This window comes from Bos taurus, unplaced genomic scaffold (assembly GCF_002263795.3).
Source record: "Bos taurus isolate L1 Dominette 01449 registration number 42190680 breed Hereford unplaced genomic scaffold, ARS-UCD2.0 Leftover_ScbfJmS_752, whole genome shotgun sequence".
NCBI classification, from domain to species: Eukaryota; Metazoa; Chordata; class Mammalia; order Artiodactyla; family Bovidae; genus Bos; species Bos taurus.
In genome coordinates, this window is record NW_020192051.1 from 41,082 (window position 1) to 64,132 (window position 23,051).

At 45.6% G+C, this 23,051-nt stretch overlaps 1 protein-coding gene across 3 annotated transcripts in view; it reads left to right on the top strand.

The window, feature by feature from the left end:
• The window catches only part of LOC784541 (tumor necrosis factor receptor superfamily member 10A), a 102,201-nt gene that overhangs the window by 34,356 nt on the left and 44,794 nt on the right, over nucleotides 1-23,051 (top strand). Inside the window, exon 8 of one of the 3 annotated variants that reach the window (XM_059884496.1) lies at nucleotides 585-3,205. The exons of the other annotated variants lie outside the window; for them this stretch is intronic. Coding sequence (XP_059740479.1) covers nucleotide 585 — 1 coding nt within the window. The 3' untranslated portion in view covers nucleotides 586-3,205. Of the gene's footprint in view, nucleotides 1-584; nucleotides 3,206-23,051 lie in introns of those variants that run through there. 3 annotated transcript variants of the gene reach the window in all.

A 23,051-nucleotide genomic window follows, 5' to 3' on the forward strand; every position in this document is an offset into this window, starting at 1 on the left:
ATATTATATATGTATACACACACACACACACACACACACACACACACATACAGAGACGTTTAGAGTTTGGGGTCATATCATTTCAATAGTTTTGAGGGTTTTGAGTATTACCTTAATTTATAAATTAATCTAGGAGGAATTGAGATCTTTTAGCTATTCTATATTTTTCTTATGAAAAGAGTTAGCATTTTAAGTTAAGAGTTTTATAATACCTCAACTCCATGTGTGTTTTCCTTTGGTAAATTGCTCATTTCTTGTTGAGGCTGTATCTTTGTATTACAATGTTCCATAACCTTATGAGTTTATCCGACTCATAATTCATTATAGAATTTATTGTCATAATTTTTAACATTCACCACCCACCCTCACATTTACATATTATTGTTGAACCATTAGAGTTTTATAAGAATACAATCGTATATAAAATAGTGACTCTTTTGTCCACTCCCTTCAAAGATCCTGCATTGGTTTTGATTTGCTTACAGCTGCATCTGCCAGAATTTCAGAACAAGGTTTACTAGGCTCAGTTCTGTAACCTAGGACCCCCGGTTAAGACCAATGCTGCTCTCCATTGTGTTTTACAGAAACCAGCAGCACTTGAAGGATCTCAGAGGAGAAGATGGCTGCTGGTTCCAACAGACGCCACTGAAAGCGAGTGTTTTTTTCCTGGGCAGGGGATCAGGAGTGGAGGGAGGAGGGACAGTGTCCTAATTTCTGTCTCCATAGAGGTTAGGGCAACTCAGAGAGGGGATGGCTTGTCCCTGAACCATCAGGACTCTAATTCCCACCCTGCTCCCCTCTGTCCTCTAAGAGTGGCCCCTAACACCTCCCTGTCCTTCCCTTCTCCACCATCCTCTCTCCTCCCTGGTTGCTCAGGGCCAGGTTGACCCACTCTGAGACATCTGAGACGTTGTGCTGTCCAGCAGGGCACCCCCTGGCCCAGGGAGGCTGTGGAGCGCCTGTCCATGCATGCTAAGTCTCTTTAATCATGTCTGGCTCTTTGCAACCCCATGGACTGTAGCCTGTGAGGCTCCTTAATCCATGGGATTCTCCAGGCAAGAATACTGGAGTGGGTTACCATGCCCTCCTCCAGGGATCATTCCAACCCAGGGATTGAACCCACATCTTACATCTCCTGCATTAGCAAGCAGGTTCTTTACACTGGCGCCACCTGGGAAGCCCCAAGGAGTGCCTGAACTGTGGCTAAATCTAGTAAGCTGTAGTATATAACTCGATACTGTAGTTCAAGGACTTGGTAGAAAAAAGGACTGTAATTTGTCTCGTTAACAGTTTTTTTTTTTTTTTTTGGTATATTCATTACATGTTGAGGGGCTTCCCTGGTGGCTCAGATGGTAAAGAATTCTCCTGTAATGCAAGAGAACAGGGTTCAGTCCCTGGGTCAGGAAGATCCCTTGGAGAAGGGAATGGCAACCCACTCCAGTATTCTTGCCTGGAGGATCTCATGGACAGAGGAGCCTGACAGGCTACAGTCCATGAAGTCACAAAGAGTCAGACACACAACTGAGCAACTAACACTACATATTGCAGTGAAAAAAATTCTTAACTTACTTTTAATTGGAGGATAATTGCTTCACAATGTTGTGCTTATTTCTGCTGTACAGCAACATGAACCAGCCATAGGTGCACATATATCCCCTCCCTCTTGAGCCTCCTTCCAGCGCCCCCATCCCACCTCCCTTAGGTTATCACAGAGCACCGGATCGAGCTCTCTGTGTTATCAAGCCACTTCCCATTAGCTATCTATATTACATATTGAAAGGAAATTTTTTAGAATACTTTGAGTTAGTACCATATTTTATGAAAACTAGTATTGTTATTTTTTATGTTTTCAGTGTAACTGTTAGAGAATATAAACTTGTGTTGGGTGCCCTCCTTATGTACTGTGGATGGTGGTGTGCACAGCATTTCACACACACAGCGTTGAATCTGCAGCACAGTCCATGAGGCGGGTGGTGTTTGCTCCATTTTAAGGTTAAATTTTTGCTCGGAGTCTGTCCCCATCGAGCCTTACCGCAGGGTCAGGCGGTGAGGCTGAGCGGGGTGTGAGGCCGGAGACCTTCTTCCCTCCAGGCCTTTGCTTTGTCCCCAGTGCAGAGGTGGCAGCCAGGGGGCCTCACCCTATTGAGAAAGGCAGGTGCCCTCCTCTGAGGTCTGTTGCACCTCGCTGTCCCACCCTCTGTCTCCTATCACAGATGCCTTCTCCCTCTGTGACAGCAGTCACCTCTTCCAGATGGGCCCTCATCCCCTGCTTGGGGCAGGACTCTCTGCTGACCTGGACTGCCCCCAACTGCTCTGAGTGCTGGCCAAGTCCAATGCCCAGTGCCTGTGTGGCTTGTTTGCTGCTGGGAAGCAGGTCAGGGGCGCAGAGCAGCAGGATTACCAGCAGGGGGAGCTCCTCAGGTTCCCATCCTGAAGTCTAGGCCTGAATTGAGGGTCCTTGGCCTTTGTGAAAGCCCGTTCCAACTCTGTCTCATTGACTTTCCCCCAACCTAGGCCTGAAGCTATTCTTCAGTGACTTTGCAGCTATCTTTTCCTTGTGACTTCTGTGATTCACTCCTGAGGCAGTTGGGCCTCACATGAAATAAGATCCTTGTGGCCAGAGAATAGGCCTGGGTCTCTCCGGATGCCCTGTGTGAAATGCTGCCAGTCACCAAGAAGGGACAGGGGACCTCAGTCAACACCCCGATGGATGCCTTGGAAATGCTGGGGCAAAGGTTGACAAATGAGACAATTCAGGAGCGCCTGCTGAACTCAGGAAAGTATTAACATGTTTATGAAGAATGTGAGACAGGCTCTGCTGTGCCCTGACCGTTTGAGCACCTCAATCTTTCAGTTCAGGACACACTCCTAATAGACTTCTAGTTTTTATTTGTATTTGTTTGAAATTTGTCATTCATGTTAGTATGTATGCATTTAATGATGTAACTTATAATGAAGGTGTTAGTCACTGAGTCATGTCCAACTCTCTGCAACCCTATGGACTGTCCCCACCAGGCTCTCCTGTCCATGGGGTTTCTCCAGGCAAGAGTACTGGAGTGGGTTGCCGTTTCCTTCTCCAGAGGATCTTCCCTACCCAGGGATGGAACCTAGGTCTCCTGCACTGCAGGCAGACTCCTTACCGACTGAGCCACCAGGGAGGCCCCGTAACTTGTAATATACATCATTAAAGTGCAAACATCTTGTATGTCTTGGTACTTTTATGTTTGTGCATGTATTTATATGTGTAGAAAAACATTTTGCAAACATAATTTCTAGGTTTATGTGGGCTACCTGGTTGAGTACTGGCAATCCAAAGCAATTAGAAATACAAAAGGAGGGCATTCCCTGGCTGTTCAGTGGTTAGGACTCTGCCCTGAGAGCCCTGAGTTCAATCCCTGGTCAGAAAGTAAGATCCTACAAGCCATGAGGGAAAAAAAAAAGTAAGATCCCACAAGCCATGAGGCAAAAACAAACAAAAACCTACAAAACAACAACACCAATAAAGGAGAGCAAGCCCACTGCTGGGGGAATTTGACCACTTTGGGATTGCCTGGCGACTTCTTTAGGGTCCAGGCTTTAAACATGTCAACTTTATAGTTGGGTAAATATTTGTATTTTTCATAGGGAGATGTTAACAAGTGAGCAGAGAGGGAGGGGAAGTGGCACCCCCGTGTTGTGTCTGGTGACCGTGAACTGGGCTGTCATTCCCCGGGCTTCCTCCTGCTCATCTGGGAGGTTAGGGTGGGACATGGGTTATATATGACTGTCAGATATTTTCTGTCACGTCTGCTCTTATCAGTGACCTTCATTGCATCTGGGCTCAAGGAAGAGAGGACAGGGATCTGCCATAGTCTGGGAGGAAGAATGGACGGGCTCCTGGGTTATGTTCAGTGTTGGCTTGCTCCGCACTAGATGGGCCCCCCTTGATACTGGTGCTCTGAGCCCAGAATTGCCTTTTTGTGTTTGAATTGGCTGATTAAGGATCTCAGCCCCTCTGTAAGCTTTGACCTTCTGCAGAAAAGACACAGAAATGCTGATTCTTAAATACTGTGAGAACTGACCTAAAATGCCTGCTATATTAGGGTTTTGTATTTTTTTTAATTAAAAAATTTTTTTTTACCTTCTGCTAAACCCTTCTCCATAGTATTCCAATCACTGCAGGATAATTTAATAGCAGAAGCAATTCTCAGGGAGGTTTTTGGTCTAGTCCATCTCAAGGCTTGTATGTTGTCTTCCCAAGGTTGATGTGACTGGTGTGGTCAAAACTGGAATTGCCTAAAATGTAGGTACAAATGGATACAGTGTGTGGAGTTCACTTGTGTTTTGAGAAGGGCTGACCCCATGGTCTTGGTGCTACATCCCTCTGGCCCTGATGTCCCTCCCTCTCCTGGAAGTCAGGTGTTTCCTGTCTTTACTGTTCCTTCTGTGCAGGACACTCTGCCTTCATCCCCAGAAGGAGATAGAAATGAATTCCTGGGACTTCCCTGGCGGTTCAGTGGTTAAGACTCTGCACTCCCAATGCAAGGAGCCCGGGTTCAGTCTCTGGTTGGGGAACTGAGATCCCACACACCACAACTAAGCATGTGCTCTGCAACTGAGCCCATGTGCTCTAGAGTCTGCACATCACAGCTAGAGGAGCCTGTGTGCTGCAGTGAAGTCTGCACAGCTAAAATAAATAAGATACAATAAAATTTGAAACTGTCACCTATATGTTACAAAAAGCATGTGCATTTGTAAAACAGTTTAAAAAAATAAATAGTCAAATGTCAGGTCACTTGTCCCTTTCTCAGAAGACTTCCTTGAGTGCCCATCTAGAGTATCAGCCTTGTCAGTATTTGTTATGTATATTCATTTGTACACATTTATTGTGTGTTTTACTAATGAGAACCTTCAAGAAACGTGAAACTTGACTCCTTTGTTGCTTTCCGGTGGGTGCTTAGTCGCTCAGTCGTGTCCGACTCTTTGCAACCTCGTGAACTAAGCCTGCCAGACTCCTCTGTCCATGGGATTCTTCAGGCAAGAATACTGGAGTGAGTTGCCATTTCCTACTCCAGGGGATCTTCCTGATCCAGGGATCGAACCCGTGTGTCCTGTGTCTCCTGCGCTGCAGGCGAGTTCTTTGCCTGCTGAGCCATCCGGGAAGCATTACTGCTTTAGGCCAGTGCAAATGTGACAATTTAAAGTGTTACTTGAAGACTGGATGCCTGTTCAGGTTTCTCCTCAGTAATGAATTTGTGACCAATTTTAATATGCAATGTCCACATGGATTCATGTTGATGTATGGCAAAACCAATACAATATTGTAAAGTAATTAGCCTCTAATTAAAATAAATAAATTTAAATTAAAAAATAAAAAAGCAACTATAATACTATATCTCATCTAAAAATTGGATAGTAAAAATTCATTAAATATACAAAAAATAATTAAAAAAATAAATGTGCAATGTCATATACAAATTTTATAATTTTATGTAAATGTGCAATTTTATGATTTTGAACCAAATTGAATATTCAGTGTTATATACAAATTTTGCAATTTTCTATAAACATGCAATTTAAAGAATTTGTGGCCAAATTAAATATGCAATGTTGTATACAAATTTTATAATTTTATATAAATTAGCAATTGGATGAATTTGTGACCAAATTACATGGCAGTTACATAAAAATTTTCCAATTTTATATAAATATGCAATTTCATGACTTTGTGACTAAATTAAATATGTGATGTTATATACAAATAGTATAATTTTATATATAGTTTTATACATTTTGACAAATGTGGAATGTTATAAAAAGTATAAAAACTATCAAAATGTTATGAAATATACAATTTTATGAATTTGTGACCAAATTAAATATGTAATTGTATATAAAAAGAGGCATGTGTGTGTTTTTCCCCCATCCTCTGGTTCTCTGGAGCAGTTCTGAGTGAAGGGTACAGGGGTGTGTTCTTGCTGTGTGACCCACTCCTTCCTTCTCCCTTTATGCCTCAGGCTCATCTTACATGGGTGTGTCTTCTGCTCTGACTCAAGATTTCCAGATGCCAGATTCCTGGGGGACTGGAATTCAGCCCCTCCTCTGTCCGCCTCCTCCCCACTCTTCCCCTGGGAGAGAGGCCCCAGCCTGGCCAGGCTCCTGCACAGCCTCCCCTCTGTGGTGTCTCTGAGTCCTGTCTGGGCCTGCTGGGCTCCCTGGAGGTGCAGACTGGCTCTGACAGAGCTGTTGGGAAGGGCTAGTGGGGCCCTGCTTGCTGGGGTTCTTCTGTGGCCCCTCACTTGTGAGCCTCCTGCCACTCTGGGGCCACCTTCCCCTTCTGTCCCTGCTGTCCTTTCTGCATCCTCATCACAGTGGGTCTGGTGGCTCAGCCCTGCAACCTCATGGAGCCACAACTCCCTTCCCCTGGACCTTAGGATAGGATCCCCCACCCACCTAGATTTCCTGGGGGAGCCCCGTGGTCCCAGCCCTGTCCCCTTTCCCAGAGCACAGGTGCTCGTGCACAGCTGCACACCCCCTTGACTGCCCCCATTCCTGCCTGTGAATGATTACATATTACATCAGGAGTGGGAAGAAAAATATTTTAGATCACAAATCAGGAGGAAGAGGTGAATTTATAATTACTTGAAAATAAATTCTTGAAAAGCAGTGTTGCCTGTGTGAGACCCCTATATCAGATCACCTAAGTTGTCCTTGAATGGAGAAGACTGACTGGGCCTCCATTTGTTTTTGTGTCTGTTAACACTGTATGAGAAACTCAGGGGTGGGGGGTGGGGGGGTGAGGGTGTTAGGGGCAATATTATATAATCAACAGGCTTGAGCTTCCCTGGTGGCTTACATGATAAAGAGTCTGCCTGCAATGCAGGAGCCACGGGTCCAATCCCGGGGTCTGGAAGATCTCCTGGAGAAGGAAATGGCAACCCACTCCAGTATTCTTGACTGGAGAATCCCATGGACAGAAGAGCCTGGCAAGTCCCAGCCCATGGGGTCACAAGGAGTCGGATATGACTGAGCGACTAACATTTCACATATGGGATGCATCTGAGCAGTTTTACAGGATAGGTAAGAGCACATATTAGTGCAATTAACCTAAAATTTAGTGTTTTAAAACTACAGCCTTATTCTTGTTGTTCAGTCACTCAGTCATGTCCGACTCTGTGACCCCATAGACTGCAGCATGCCAGACTTCCCTGTCCTTCACCATCTCGAAGAGTTTGTTCTAACTCATGTCCACTGAGTCGGTGATGCCATCCAACCATCTCATCCTGTTGACAACTTCTTTTCATGCCTTCAATCTTTCCCAGCATCAGAGTCTTTTCAAGTGAGTCAGCTCTTCCCATCAGGTGGCCAAAGTATTGGAGCTTCAGCTTCAGCATCAGTCGAATATTCAGGGTTGATTTCCTTCAAGATTGACTGGTTTGATCTCCTTGCTGTTCAAGGGACTCTCCTGAGTCTTCTCCAACACCATGGTTAAACAAGCATCAGTTCTTCGGTGCTCAGCCTTCTTTATGGTCCTGCTTTCACATCCGTACATGACTACTGGAAATATTAGAGTGTTGACCAGACGGATATTTGTCGGCAAAGTGATGTCTCTGTTTTCTAAAACGGTGTCTAGGTTTGTCACAGCCTTTATTACATCACCATTTCTAATGGTTCAGTGTAGGTTGGTTCTCTGATACTGAGTCTGACCAGACTCGGGCTGTGGTCCCTTCAAGGCCTGAATGGAAAAGGATGTGCTTCCAAGCTTACACATGAGGTGGGGCTGGATTCAGTTCTTGGGGCAGTTGGCAGGAGGCTGTCCTTTGTCCTTGTGATGTGGGCCTCTCCATTTATTGTTTAGTCGTCACTCAGTCATGTCAGACTCTGTGAAACCCCATGGCCTGTAGCCTACCAGGCTCCTATGTCCGTGGAATTCTCCAGGCAAGAATACTGGAGTGGGTTGCTATTTCTTTCTCCAGGAGATCTTCCCAACCCAGGGATCAAACCCAAGTCTCCTGCATTGGCGGGCGGATTCTTCACGGCTGAGCCACCAGGGAACCCAGTCCTCTCCATATGTCTGTGTGTACCTGCTAAGTCGCTTCAGCTGTGTCAGACCCTTTGCGACCCTATACCAGGCTCCCTCTGTCCATGGGATTCTCCAGGCAAGAATACTGGAGTAGGTTGCCATGCCTTCCTCCAGGGGATCTTTCTGATTCAGGGATTGAGCTGGCATCTCTTAGGTCTCTAGCAATGACAAGCGGGTTTGTTACCCCCAATGCCACCAGGGAAGCCCGGACCTCTCCATAGGGCTGAACAAAACATGGCGGCTTGTTTCATCAGAGCAAGTGAGCAACTCGGCGAAGGAGGGTGGGGTGTGGGAGCTGGGGAGGAGTCACCATCCTTTTACCCTGATCTTGAGACATCCCATTGCTTCCGTTGATCCATTTCTCGGTATTTTGTCTGAAATTCTGACAGGTCTGAGATCCTACTTGCGAGTTAGTGAGTTTTATTACCACAGTTATTTATGTGAGTCTTTATGAGTGTGCATGTATACCTGGGTAGCATGTATATATCAGTATACAAGTGTATGTGTATGCATACAAACATACATGCTAGCCAACTGTGCACACACCATCCCGTCGTGAGATCTGGATCAAGGATCAGACTGTTTCGTTGCCGAGTAAACATAGCCCTGGTTCCCCACAGAGGGAGAGGGTAGAGGCACGTGTACCTGTGTGTGCAGTGGGGTTTATGCATCAATTCCAGGTTATGAAACTCAGAGCTTAAATAGATGGCTGACACATCTACTCCTGCTCTCCTCCTCAGTAAGAAAGATCCTGTATTTTCTTCTGGAATAGAAACAAAGTCTCTTTTGGAGGAAAGAAGCCTAGAATGTGAGTACACGGCCCTGATGGGCAGGGGACAACCTCTAGTCCCTACAGGGCAGTAGCCAACCTCTCCCTTCTAAGGCGTGTTGCATGCTAAGTCGCTTCAGTCATGTCTAACTCTTTGCAACCTTATGAACCTTAGCCCACCAGGCTTCTTTGTTCATGGGATTCGCCAGGCAAGAATACTGGAGTGGGTTGCCATGCTCTCTTCCAGAGGATCTTCTTGGCCCAGAGATGGAACCAGCATCTCTTAGGTCTCCTGCACTGATAGGGAGGGTTCTTTACCACTAGCACCACCTGAAAAGTCCTGCTAACCAAACAACCTTTAAGCAAAGTTGTCCACAATCTTTGCTCAAAAAACATAAACTTTAAGCAAATCTGAAAAATGTCATGTCCATTTTATACATTGAAGATAATAGGATTAAAGGCCAGAAATTTGTCCCCAGTAGTAAAGATAAGCAGGGTGCACACAGTCTCTCTACCTGGATGTTAAACATTCAGTCTATGGAATTTCATTAAATACATATAAACTTTTAAAGATTTTTTGACATCCCCCAATAGTTTGAGTTAGACAAATAGAAAATACAAAACTCAGTTTTTGGAATAGATTTCCACAAAAACATGAAGTGACTTTTCACCCATCCCTTTCCTGGGTCCTGAGTCATCTTTGCCTGTTTTTTCTTAACTCCTCAGCCTCAGGTTTTACCATGTCTCAGTACTTGACTGCTCTTCCTCTGGTTTCTTTTGTCTTTTCTGTCCCCTTGGGCACACCTCATGCTCTCCCTGCTGAATCACAGCAAAAGGTCTCTGGCTTTGACAGCTCTCTCTGTCCTCCATTATGCTATGATCCCACAGGAGTCTGGAATCTTCCTGATGCAAACCACTTCCCAGGATTTCCACCCCTCCCTCCCTGGAGAGTGTCCAGACAATGTCTTATTAAGCACTTGGCTTTTGCTCCATTCTCTGAGTTGCTGAAACCATTTCCACACTAATGAGGATTTTAGTATACCTATTAGCCTTGTTAAATAATCATGGATTATAGAGACATTTGGGCTTCCCCGCTGGCTCAGATGGTGAGGAATCTGCCTGCAATGCAGGAGACCTGGGTTCAATCCCTGTTGGAAAGATCCCCTGGAGAAGGGAATGGCAACCCATTCCAATGTTCTTGTCTGGAGAACCCCCTGGACAGAGAAGCCTGGCAAGCTACAGTTTGTGGGTTGCAAAGAGTTGGACACAACTGAGTGACTAAGACACATATAGACACTTATGTGACAAAATGTTTTTGTAGTATTATTCAAATGTCAAAAACTTCAAAATAATTAAAATGTTCCCAACGGGATCCCGGTTAAGTTACTGGTGTTAGACCCATACAGTATGTTAGGGAGTTATCAAAAGTAACGTAGCAAAATAATTAATGAAATGAAAAAATGTTGGGAAAAAAGTGTTTAAAAATGTTAAGAGGAAAAAACAAGATTATTAATAGTATTTACCTGTGGTGGTTTTAAGGCAGGTGCATAAATTCTTTGATCTTTTTCTTTCAAGATATATAGCTGAACATGTGGTGCAATTAGTGACTCATCTGTAATCATCAGGACATGGCAGAGGTGGCTATACATGACCAGCTGCTAGAACTGGGCTCTCCCTTCCAGATCGAAGGGCCAGCAACAAGCCAGCACAGCAAACAGGTCCTCAGGACAGCCCGGTAACCGTCTTTTAGGGCACACAGCCATGTCAAAGGGGTCCATGTCCACGTAGGGCATTTGGCCCAGAGTCAAAAGCTAGCTCCCACAGCATCACTCTGAAGGCCCACAGGTCACTGGCACTGGAGAACTCATTATTAACCAGACTTTCAAGGGCCGTCCACCAAACCCGCCTGTTTTCATTGTCCCCCAGGCATTGACATAGTCCGTGGGAAACAAGTCTCTGCAGACGGCATTGTCTGCGATCTTAACTTGAAGTGTGTCCTCAGGGATACAGTTCCTAACAGCCACATCTTGGTGGATGACTTCCCTGCTGGACAGACAGCTCATTCCTCAGGCAATCTGAACAGTCATGTGAACCAAGTCTTGTTGAGAAACCGCCTGTGGATTATGGGCCTCTACTAATTGGCACTGCCGTAAAAACAATCTAAGATTCCCCCAATTCATGTAAGCCAATATCCCCATGGGCTTTTCTCCTTCTATACACACCCTGGTGATAGGAAGAAGATTTCTGTGATGAAGACCTCATAGCTTACAACTCTCAGTGAGCATCATTGTGACCTGAATTTCAGAAGCTTGATCTTTAACTGTTTTTACAAATACTTGCTTTTCTTTATTTGGATCTTTTTCTTTTTTCCCTTTAGCCACAGACTTTATTGTTTGAATATTTGCAACTATTATTCTATACACTTTTAATTTCTTCCAAAACTCTATGCCTCCATATTGCTAGGTCACTTCACTCTCCATTTTATTCTACGTTTCCATCAAGCAGTGTTTCCCCAAATCGCAATCTGCCTGATTGTGTGTTGTTGTTGTTCAGTTGCTAAGTTGTGTCTGTCTCTTTGTGATGCCATGGACTGTAGGCCCCCAGGCTCCTCTGACAATGAGATTTCCCAGGCAAGAATACTGGAGTGGGCTGCCATTCTTTCTCCATATTTGGATCTTTTTCATCTACTAAAACCCCATGGAAAATATGCTCAAAAGTATCTTATTGAAGTTCATCTTTTAGAAGTATCCTCTCCCTGGATATTGCATTACCCTTCACCTTAGCGTTGGCCTCCAAAAGAGTGACACTTCTCAGGTCATTCTTCTGTCTTCTGTCTTCAGAACCCTTCTTGAGTGCAAATAAAAACAAAAAACCAAACTCTGTTGCTATGTCAGATTCGATATCATCAACATAGTTCAGAAGTGACAATGCAAAGCAATTTTTTAAAGAAAAGCATGTTTATTATGCAATCTCAGACAAAGTGCAATCAGGAGGGAACCTGATTATACTTTAAAAGAAAATGCACTCAGGAGTGAGTCTGGAATCAGAAGCAGCTTTGGTATTTGTTGGACTGTCATCCTCAGCCACTTTTGCCCAAACACGCAGAATGGATGGGTCTGGTGCCCTGTGTGCTGGGCTGCAGGCCCAATTTCTTAACACAGGGCAGACTAACTGGGCCAGCCACCCCTGTGCTCAGTGGGCAAAGCTGATCACTCTCCTGTCCTCGTGGGGCCAGCGGGAGGGATTGACTGAAGACAAAGCACCGTGGGTTACACTTCAGAGGGGTGTGCTGCAGGAGGACGGTGCCGGTTTTACTGATTGCAGCCCCATCCACTTCTTCTTCCATCTTCCTGGCTTCCTCCAGTTCTGGATTTAACACCAATTAACCTCAACTTTGGCCCCTTACCTAGATTTCTCAAGAATTTGATCTGGCTATAAATAGGAAGAGGAAAAAAAAATAAATAAATAAGAAAACCTTTTTGCTGTGCTCAAAGACTCTGCATAACCATCCTGCTTTTAAAAAACAGAGTATAGCACCAGAACACTACATCTTATTCCCTTTCATTTCCTTTTATAATCGTTGAAAATCACATGAGGTGCTTTGGCCGAAAGTCAAGCTTGTTCTAGACCCGTGACTACCCTACAAAGCCACAATTACACGAAGGCTCTGCAGAGCTCCACCTTCTCACCCCATGGCACAAACCCCAGTTCCTAGCTAGAGACCTGGGCCAGGATGCATTTCTTGGTCAGCCTGCTCTCTTACCTTCTTCTAAGCAAAAGCAGGAAATCTGGAAATGAGTTTTCTAAAATAAAGCAAGGCACGTTCAGGAGATGGTTCAAATGGCAATAATTTCATACTAATTATTTTTCTAGATCATTTGAGGTGCTGGAGAAGACTCATGAGAGTCCTTTGGACAACAAGGATTTTGGCCAACTGATGGGAAGAACTGACTCATTGGAAAAGACCCTGATGCTGGGAAAGATTGAGGGCAGGAGGAGAAGGGAGTGACAGAGGATGAGATGCTTGGATGGCATCACCGACTCAGTGGACATGAGTTTGAGCAGACTCTGGGAGATAGTGAAGGACAGGGAAGCCTGGCATGCTGCCGTGCATGGGGTAACAGAGTCGGACACAACTGAGTGACGGAACAACAGCAACAAATGAGGATTAAAGTCATGGACATTGGATGCTCAGTGTATGGGACCATTGAATAAATTCACTCTGTTACTGTTGAATCACTGTAATTACTGCAAATGTAGAAACTGCCTGGAATTCCCCTTTCAAAAAAATTTTTTTTTTAGGACTTCGATGTTGGGCCTGTGGTTAAGCATTCACCTGCCAATGCAGGGGAGACAGGTTCTGTCCTTGGTCCAGGGATATCCCACCTGCCATGTGGCGACTACGCCGGTGTGCCATAACTACTGAAGCCCACACGCTCTGCAGCCCATGCTTCAGAACAAGAGAATCCACATCGATGAGAAGCCGATGCATTGTATCTAGAGAAAGCCTGAGCATAGCAATAAGATCCAGTGCAGCCAAAAATAAATAAATACGTGAAAAAATAAAAAAAAGATTAGTTCATGTCTAAAAAACAATTAGCATTGTTCAAGGAAATGCTTGCTTACAAGCATTTGGTTTGCTGGGAGAAATAATTACACTAAAGTAAATTTTATCATATTAAAAAGGCCTCTCTTATAAACAGGGTCAAACATTGTATATTTTAAAATAATATTTATTATATGTTTTGTTAGACATATTTGCTGCAGAAGATTAAAATGATACATATATATAGAAACCTCACTGTTTTTCCATCATCTAGACATAGCACTCTCAGCACATTCAGTTCAGTTCAGTCGCTCAGTCATGTCCGACTCTTTGTGACCCCATGAATCGCAGCATGCCAGACCTCCCTGTCCATCACCAACTCCTCGAGTTCACCCAAACTCATGTCCATTGAGTCCGTGATGCCATCCAGCCATCTCATCCTCTGTCGTCCCCTTCTCCTCTTGCCCCCAATCCCTCCCAGCACCAGAGACTTTTCCAGTGAGTCAACTCTTTGCATGAGGTGGCCACAATATTGGAGTTTCAGCTTCAGCATCAGTCCCTCCAATGAACACCCAGGACTGACCTCCTTTAGGATGGACTGGTTGGATCTCCTTGAAGCCCAAGGGACTCTCAAGAGTCTTCTCCAACACCACAGTTCAAAAGCATCAATTCTTCAGCCCTCAGTTTTCTTCACAGTCCAATTCTCACATCCATACCTGACCACTAAAAAAACCATAGCCTTGACTAGGTTTTTCTAGTAGTTATGTATGGATGTAAGAGTCGGACTATAAAAAATGCTGAGCACAGAATTGATGCTTTTGAACTGTGGTGTTGGAGAAGACTCTTGAAAGTCCCTTGAATTGCAAGAGATCCAACCAGTCCATCCTAAAGGAAATCAGTCCTGGGTGTTCATTGGAAGGACTGATGTTGAAACTGAAACTCCAATATTTTGGCTATGTGATGTGAAGAGCTGACTCATTTGAAAAGATCCTGATGCTGGGAAAGATTGAAGGCAGGAGAATGGGACGACAGAGGATGAGATGGTTAGATGGCATCACCAACTCAATGGACATGAGTTTGGGTAAACTCCAGGAATTAGTGAGGGACAGGGAGGTCTGGCGTGCTGTGGTTCATGGGGTTGCATAGAGTCAGACACGACTGAGCCACTGAAATGAACTGAACTGAACTGAATAGATAAACAGATGTAGAGGAAGGACTCGTGAACTCAGCTGGAGAAGGAGAGGGTGGGAAGAATTGAGAGAGTAGCATTGAAACATAGCCACTACCACATGCAAAATAGCTAGCTAGCGGGAAGTTGCTATATAATATAGGGAGCCCAGCATGGAGCACTGTGACGACTTAGAGGGTGGGATAGCGGGAAGTGGGAGGCAGGCTCACCCAGAGTGGATAATATACTTATGGCTTATTTGTGTTGTTGTATGAGGAAAACCAACCAAACATTGTAAAGCAGTTATTCTTCGATTAAAAATAAATAAATACAATCTGAAAACTATCATTCAACACATCTGTACTGTCATCTAAAGCTATATGGGACCATCTTCTATTCCTAGTTATTTTTCCACTATAAGTGCTTAGAAATGTCATTAAAGGTTTTGAAAATATGATTTTAATAGCCACAAAGTATTGTTTAAGATATCATACATAAATAATGAAATTTCAGTCTCAACATAGAAACATAATACCAAAAAAGGTTTCCATTTTAAACTAAAGCTTGCATTTTAATTCAGCTTAATGATAATTCCTCTGACGATCTAAAATTCTTAGGAAAAGTAAATTATGTGGAGTCCTTCTTGCTTTCATCTGTTATGCCTTATTGTCATTTATTTCTAAGGACTCTTGGACTTTTGACATTTTGCCTTTGACTGTAATTTTTGACTGAGATAAAATTTTAAATTTAGGTGTGAAGAATGTCAAGAAGCAGTCTTGTAAGTGTGAATCACTCAGTCATGTCCAGTTATTTGTGACCCATGGACTGTAGCCCACCAGGTCCTCTGTCCAGAGAATTTCCCAGGCAAGAATATTGGAGTGGGTAGCCATTCCTTTCTTGAGGGGATCTTCCTGGCCTAGGGGTCAAACCCAGGTCTCCTGGATTGCAGGCAGATTCTTTACTATATGAACCACCAGAGAACCCTGACCCTGGTGGACACGGATGTAAAAATCCTCAAAAGAATATTAGCAAACCAAATTGATGAATACATTAAAGAATCATACACTATGATCAAATGTAAGTCATTCCGTGCCTTCAAGCATGATTTAGTATCTGTACATCAATCACTGGGATACACAACATGAGCAAAATTAAGAATAAAATCACATGATCTTCCCAATAATTGCAGAAAAAGCTTTCGACAAAGGGTAACATCAATTTTGATACAATCTCGCAATACAGTGGTTATACATGGAACATGCTAAAGGGTACATAAGACAAGCCCACAGCTAACATCCAGCTCAGTGGCAAAGAGGTGAAAAGTGAAAGTGAAGTCCGTCGGTTGTGCCCGACTCTTGGGGACCCCCCTACCAGGGATTTTCCAGGCAAGAGTACTGGAGTGGGTTGCCATTTTCTTCTCCAGGGGATCTTCCCAGCCCAGGGATCGAACCTGGGTCTCCCACATTGTAGGCAGATGCTTTACCATCTGAGCCAACAGGGCTTTCCGTAAAAGATTAGGAAAGAACAAGGACGTCCACTCTCACCACTCTTGTTCAACATAGTAGTGGAAGTGTCCTACCCAGAGTAACTAGGCGAGAAAAGGAAATTAAAGGCATCCCCATCGGAACAGATGAAGTTACACTGTCACTATTCGATTACGACAGGATTTATATGAAACCCTAAAAACTCCACCAGTAACAACTATTAAAACTAATAAACTCAGCAATATAGCAAGATATGAACCATCAGAGAGAGAACAAAACAGTCCCATATACAAATGCATCCAAAAAAAAAAAAAATACTGAAATAAATTTAACCAAGGGGCAGAAACATCTGTACAGTCATGGGCTCCAAGACATAGAGTCTGGGTTCAAATCCCAGCTCACCTGCTGACCTGCAGAGTGACCCAGGGCAAATTGCACAATGATCTGAGGCTCAACATGTTCAACTGTAAAATGGACACAAACCCAGTATCTCCTCCCAGGGCTGTGAAACTCCAAGGAAATGCTTATTTAGGCCTGGGGGTTGGAGTGTCTCCAGGAACCTCTCCTTGTATGAAACTCCTCTAGAAGTGGGCTCTCCTGATCCTGTGGGTGAGGGTTAAGGGTAGAGCCTGGGAACCAAATGGGACTGGACAAGGACGAGGACAAAAATATACTAGCTCTGTGTCAATGAGGGAAGCCACCTCCTTTCCAGATCTCAGAGTGGGGCCTGCACCGAGGGCCCGGGGGATGCACAATCAGAAGTGATAACTCCGAACCCCCCACAGCAGGGACGGAGCCTTCCTGGCAAGAACCTTCTCTCTGGTCCAGGCTCCAGTGTGATGTGGTGCTGCTCCCTGAGTTCTCCATGTCTCCACCAGGCAAAAAGCTCTCAGGAGCTGGAGGTCTATTAAACCACAGGTGCCTGAGTGTCAGAATGACACAAGGACTAACAACATTGAAAATTAGCTATATAAAAAAAAATGACAGAAGTACAGATGAGGCAGGGGATGAGAAGCAGAAGGATTGACTACCTCTCAAGCTGTTAGCAGAAATATCTCCACACTATCTCAGCAGAGCCCACAGGAGGAAAATATAATGGAAAAGCAGGCTATGGGTATATCTCTACACTGCTGGACCCAGAGACCCAAGTCCCAATCCACCAGCATTGTTCTGCGTATCCAGACACGGAGAGGAAGAAACACAGACCTTGCCTTAGGAAGTCTCAGCCAGACTTAATATTGGGGTTGCTGAGCCTAGTTACATGGTCACTATGGACTCAGACCCTCCTCCATGCTCACATTCTCTGTTCTCACAGAAACATACACGGTTCACTACGGAGAACCCTCTGAGGGTACTTGTGTATACTAGAGACTGGCAATGGTGAAATGCAAAGAGAAGACACAGAAATGGAAATATGCCTCTGTGGCGCTCTACAAATTAAAAAAATTCTGAAGTTCTTGATACTTGGCATTTTAAAAAAAGCTTCTTAATATGTAAACCCAGAAAGGACATTTCCAGGAGAAAGGACAAAGGAATCGTCCCATTGGGACAATTTGGTATCCATATGGAAAAGTAAGTTGGATCCCTACCTCACAAAACACCACCAAACCAATTAGACACACACTAAGAACCAACATGATATCTGATCCTATCACTTCATGGCAAATAGATGGGGAAACAGTGTCAGACTGTATTTTGGGGGGCTCCAAAATCACTGCAGATGGTGACTGCAGCCATGAAATTAGAAGACGCTTACTCCTTGGAAGAAAAGTTATGACCACCTAGATAGCATATCGGAGAAGGCAATGGCACCCCACTCCAGTATTCTCGCCTGGAAAATCCCATGGATGGGGGAGCCTGGTAGGCTGCAGTCCTTGGGGTCGCTAAGAGTTGGACACGACTGAGCGAATTCACTTTCACTTTTTACTTTCATGCATTGGAGAAGGAAATGGCAACCCACTCCAGTGTTCTTGCCTGGAGAATCCCAGGGATGGGGGAGCCTGGTGGGCTGCCGTCTATGGGGTCGCATAGAGTCGGACACGACTGAAGCGACTTAGCAGGAGCAGCAGCAGCAGATAGCATATTGAAAAGCAGAGACATTACTTAGCCAACAAAGTCCGTCTAGTCAAGGCTATGGTTTTTCCAGTGGTCATGTATGGATGTGAGAATTGGACTGTAAAGAAAGTTGAGCGCCGAAGAATTGATGCTTTGGAACTGTGGTGTTGGAGAAGACTCTTGAGAGTCCCTTGGACTGCAAGGAGATCCAACCAGTCCATTCTAAAGGAGATCAGCCCTGGGTGTTCTTTGGAAGGAATGATGCTAAAGCTGAAACTCCAGTACTTTGGCCAACTAATGCGAAGAGTTGACTCATTAGAAAAGACCCTGATGCTGGGAGGGATTGGGGGCAGGAGGAGAAGGGGACGACAGAGGATGAGATGGCTGGATGGCATCACGGACTCAATGGATGTGAGCTTGAGTGAACTCCGGGAGATGGTGATGGACAGGGAGGCCTGGTGTCCTGTGATTCATGGGGTTGCAAAGAGTCGGACACGACTGGGCGACTGAACTGAACTGAAGAACCAACAATTGAAAGAAAAACTTTACAAAATTCCGAACAATTTTTGATGAAGGAATATCTTTTCTTTCAGTTGAGGTATTGTTGATTTACAATAATTTGTTTGTTTAAGGTGTACAGCAAAGTGATTCACTGATTTCGCCTCTCAGGTGCTTCCTTGGACAAAACTCATTCCCTTTGGGAGGCCCGTGGGCCACGCCCTCGACTCACAACAGCTAAGAATCCTGAATACGCAAAGCAGCATGTGGTGGTGCTTGTGGGGGTTTTAGACTGAAGAAATTATTCTAACATGACAGAAGAAACAAGGCCAGAAGTTAAGAGAGGATCTCCAAACCTATCTTCCAACAGGAGGACCTGCTCCCTTGAATGTGGGCGCGTGAAACGGCACTTGGGAAGGGAAGAGGTGTGTCATGAACATTGTGCGTGCAGAGGACGAAGTGGTGTGTAGAGAGGATGCGCAGGCACGTCCCAGGACACTGAGCACATGGACACAGTGACTGGACTCTCAGCCCTATTCTGGGGATATCGCACGGTCTCCACCGCTGACACAGGGGGAGCAGCTCACACGTGTCCTGAAGAGTATGGTTACATGACCTGGCCCTGGCCAATCAGTGTGTTCTCTCCCCCCTGGCCACCGTGATTGGCTCAGGACTGGTGCGATGACCAATCGGGGCCCAGGGCCGGGCCTCAGGAGGGAATCAAGGGAAGAGGAGCTGGCCTTCTGCCAGAAGGGGTGGGGCTGGGTGGGGTCAGGCTACAGCAGTGGGAGGGGCGTGAGGTCAGCCTGGGGCAGTTGGTGGCCTTCCTGAGCCCATCAGGGCAGAGCTGCTGGCCTGAGAATGAGGCCACTGCTGAGCCCAGGGTTTGAGAGCGCCGGTTCCTGCTGTGGTCCCGGAGCTCCACCTGAAAGCGGAGGGAAGCCGTCTGCCTGTGAGTCCTCTCCTGCTTGTCTGTCAGCTTGTTTGAACCGCGCTGGGTTTTCTGTCCAGCTGGCTAAGTGGAGACCCTGGAAATGCAACTGTGTGGGTTTTGGCTGGCTTCAGGGAAGAAATGCCAGGTGACACTTGGAGACTCCAGTTTAATCTGGATTCAGGTCATATCTCTTGAAAGTGAAGTGAAAGTCCCTCATTCGGGTAAGATTCTTGTGACCCCATAGGCTATACAGTTCATGGAATTCTCCAGGCCAGAATACTGGCGTGGGTAGCCTTTCCCTTCTCCAGGGGATCTTCCCAGTCCAGGGATTGAACCCAGGTCTCCCACATTGCAGGCAGAGTCTTTACCAGCTGAGCCACAAGAAAAGCCAGAATACTGGAGTGGGTAGCCTGTCCCTTCTGCAGTGGATCAGGATTCCCAACCCAGGAATCAGACCGGGAACTCCTGCATGGCAGGAGGAGTCTTTACCAGCTGAGCTATCAGGGAAGCCCAGTATCTCTTAAGGCCAGCTATTCATTGATATCTCTTAAGGCCAGCTATTAATTGTAGGATTACCCTAATTAGTCCTCACAGGATTAAGGCAGCAACCTGCTAAGGTAGCAATCGATGTCTTTTTTCTAGAGGACAAAACTGGGGCTCAAAGAAGGGGGTAACAGGTAACACAGCTACAGCAAGGAAGTGTGTACCTAGACAAAATCCCCAGATCCTGCTGTTAGAACTCAGGAAAGCCATATGGTGTGGCCTGACAGGGGCTAAGGCACCCAGCCCACACTGGATACTGTGGGGACCTGACTTGCTAAGTGCCTTCTGGCAGCTCTGAGACTCACAAAAGCAATTTGCACTGAAGAGAGGAAGGATACCTCCCTTCATCCACCCCACCACACCCTCCAGGTACTCCCACACCCTGCCCCCTTTCTCTTGCTTTGTGAGGGAATAAGAGTCACACTCATGTGACCACATTGGCTGCCCACTGTGCACGAGCTACCAACTGGAGCTGCTACAGGAGAGGCCACGAGCCTTTGCCCTTGAGTACCTCTCTTTCCTTTGCAGTGTGGGGGCCCTCCTCCACACCTGCACACCAGAGGCCTTTTCTGAGACATGTAGGGACCCTCCCTCAGTTTGTAACAGGTTACATCCATCACTGTCCTTTCAATGCCTCCCTTGAAACTCAGCTCATGAGCTCCTTTGTTTACATCACGGCCCACCTGGCTGCCACAGGAGGGACAGAGCTGACAATGAATCCAAAGCTCAGATCTCACAGCCGGGAATCTGTGTATAAAGGACCTGATTATTCACGCTGTAGAGGCAGTAGTAGGTTCCAGGGATCCGTAACCAGGGCTTGGGCCAAAGTGACTCCACAGCTGTTTTAATGCCTGGGGAGGGTTCTGGCTATAGTGGGGGTGTGGTGAATCTCCTGAGGTTCTGAAGGCCCCCTGTGTGCAGGTTCATGGTGCAGAGAGAAGAGAAGGCAGCGTCCTTTCCTGGAGGTGGTCACAGCTTATGGTCAAGCCAGACAGGCAGGCAGGGCACGATAGCACCTGAGCTGCCTTCATGAGTGAATGGTGTGGGGGCAGAGGAAGAGCATCAGGTCTGCTCCCTTATGTGGTGCCCAGGGCAGGTTGTCACCAGAGTAAACACTATGGTGATGACCATCACTCCCGTCTGCAAAGGGTTTACCTTGGTGTGTGTCTACATCTGAGCAGTCAGGCCGTCTCTAAACTACACTGGCCATGGGCATTGCCTCTGCTTAGAACTTGATATGGTTCATCTCTTCCTTACTGAACATTCATTGCCAAGAGGGTTTTTGGGCCACAAGGATGTTGGGTTATTCTCTAGCTTTGTCTGATGAGGAATGCTTTTCCAGTTGTTGGTGTGGTTTGTTTTTCCAGCTGTCTTTCCTGGCTTATTTTGTGAATTTGTTTCTGCCAGAGGAAGAGCTTCGGATCTGCCTTCTGGCTGAGATGTGACACTTACAACAGCAGCACTGACCTGGATATCATGACCATATTTGCCAAAAGGGCTTTGTTTTGCAGAAGACATCTTGAAAGTACCTACACTGTCCTTTCAAATACCCAAAGGCTATTTGAAATGAAATAAAAAACAAGAATTCTCAAGTTTAGTCTTACAATATGTGGGGAGTCAGAAAAATCCCCGGAGAAGGGAAACACTACCCACTCCAGTATTCTGGCCTAGAGAATTCCTTGGAGTGTATAGTCCATGGGATCGCAAAGAATCAGACAAAATCGGATGACTGAACACCAACAGCCATGAAGTTTCACCATTTGTCAAAAAGAGATACCAACAGTATTTGCACAACTGTGTGCATGTTCAGTTGCTCATTCGTGTCCAACTCTTTGCAGCCCTGTGGACTGTAGCATCGAAGATCCTCTATCCATGGAATTTTTCAGGCAAGAATACTGAAATGGGTTGCCATTTCCTCCTCCAGGGGATCTTCCCCACCCAGGGATTGAACCCAGGTCTCCTGCGTTTCCTGCATTGGCTGGCGGGTTCTTTTCTGCTGAACCACCTGGGAAACAAGTCAGTACATCACTGGGTTATCCTAAAGTACTTAACTTAGAGTCTGGCACTCAGGTCATTCTCACTGGTGATGTGAATATTCAGTCATATCATTACTGCTCATATGATAATGGAATGGCCATGCTCACAAAGGAGAAAGAATAGCCTTTCCAAGTCCATTTAAATCCTTCACCACACATACGTTCTTTAAAACTTCTGACTTTGAAATAAACATCAAGCATAAAGACATTGGTTATGGCCACCAGGAAAGATCGAGTTGTACTAATCAGTGACGAGGCTTCTTCCAGTTCCAACATGCATGCGTTGTTTCCCCAGCACCACCCAACACTTCTGTGACAGCAGCTGGGGGTCCTGCAACTTAACTCAGTGTGGACACTGCCTATCTGGGGGTAGTTCCAGACCCCACAGGTTAAAGGCCCAGCCCTACAAGACCTTCCCCCCACTCCAACCATCATTTGCAAGCCCAGATTGTCACCTGCGCTCTGACCCACTGGCTACCCGTTCAGAGGTTCTAATGACTTTGGGTTCTATTAATTTGTCGAGTGGTCACGGAACTCAAGAGAAACATGTTGCCTAGTAGATCACAGCCTTATTGCAAAGGTAATAAACTCAGAAACAGCAGATGGAGGGGTATCCCTCCATATATATCCCTCCACACATACACAGGACAAGGTGTGTGTGTGGGAGGCACGGAAACTTCACACTCTCTGAGCCTCACTTCCCCAAATTTGCCTGTGTTCATCAACCCAGAAGCTGCCCAGACTCTGTTTGGGGGTTTTTATGGAGGAGTCATCACACAAGCACAATGATTAAATCACTGGCTGTTGGTGATTGCTTCAAGCAGAAGCCCTTCTGGCTTTCCCAGACATGGTGGGCGGGGGCAGGGGAGGGACTGAAAGTTCCAATCCTCTAACCATGTGCTTAGTTACCCTGGCAAGCAGCACCCCTCTTTGGAAAGCAGGCCCTCTTTGAAAAG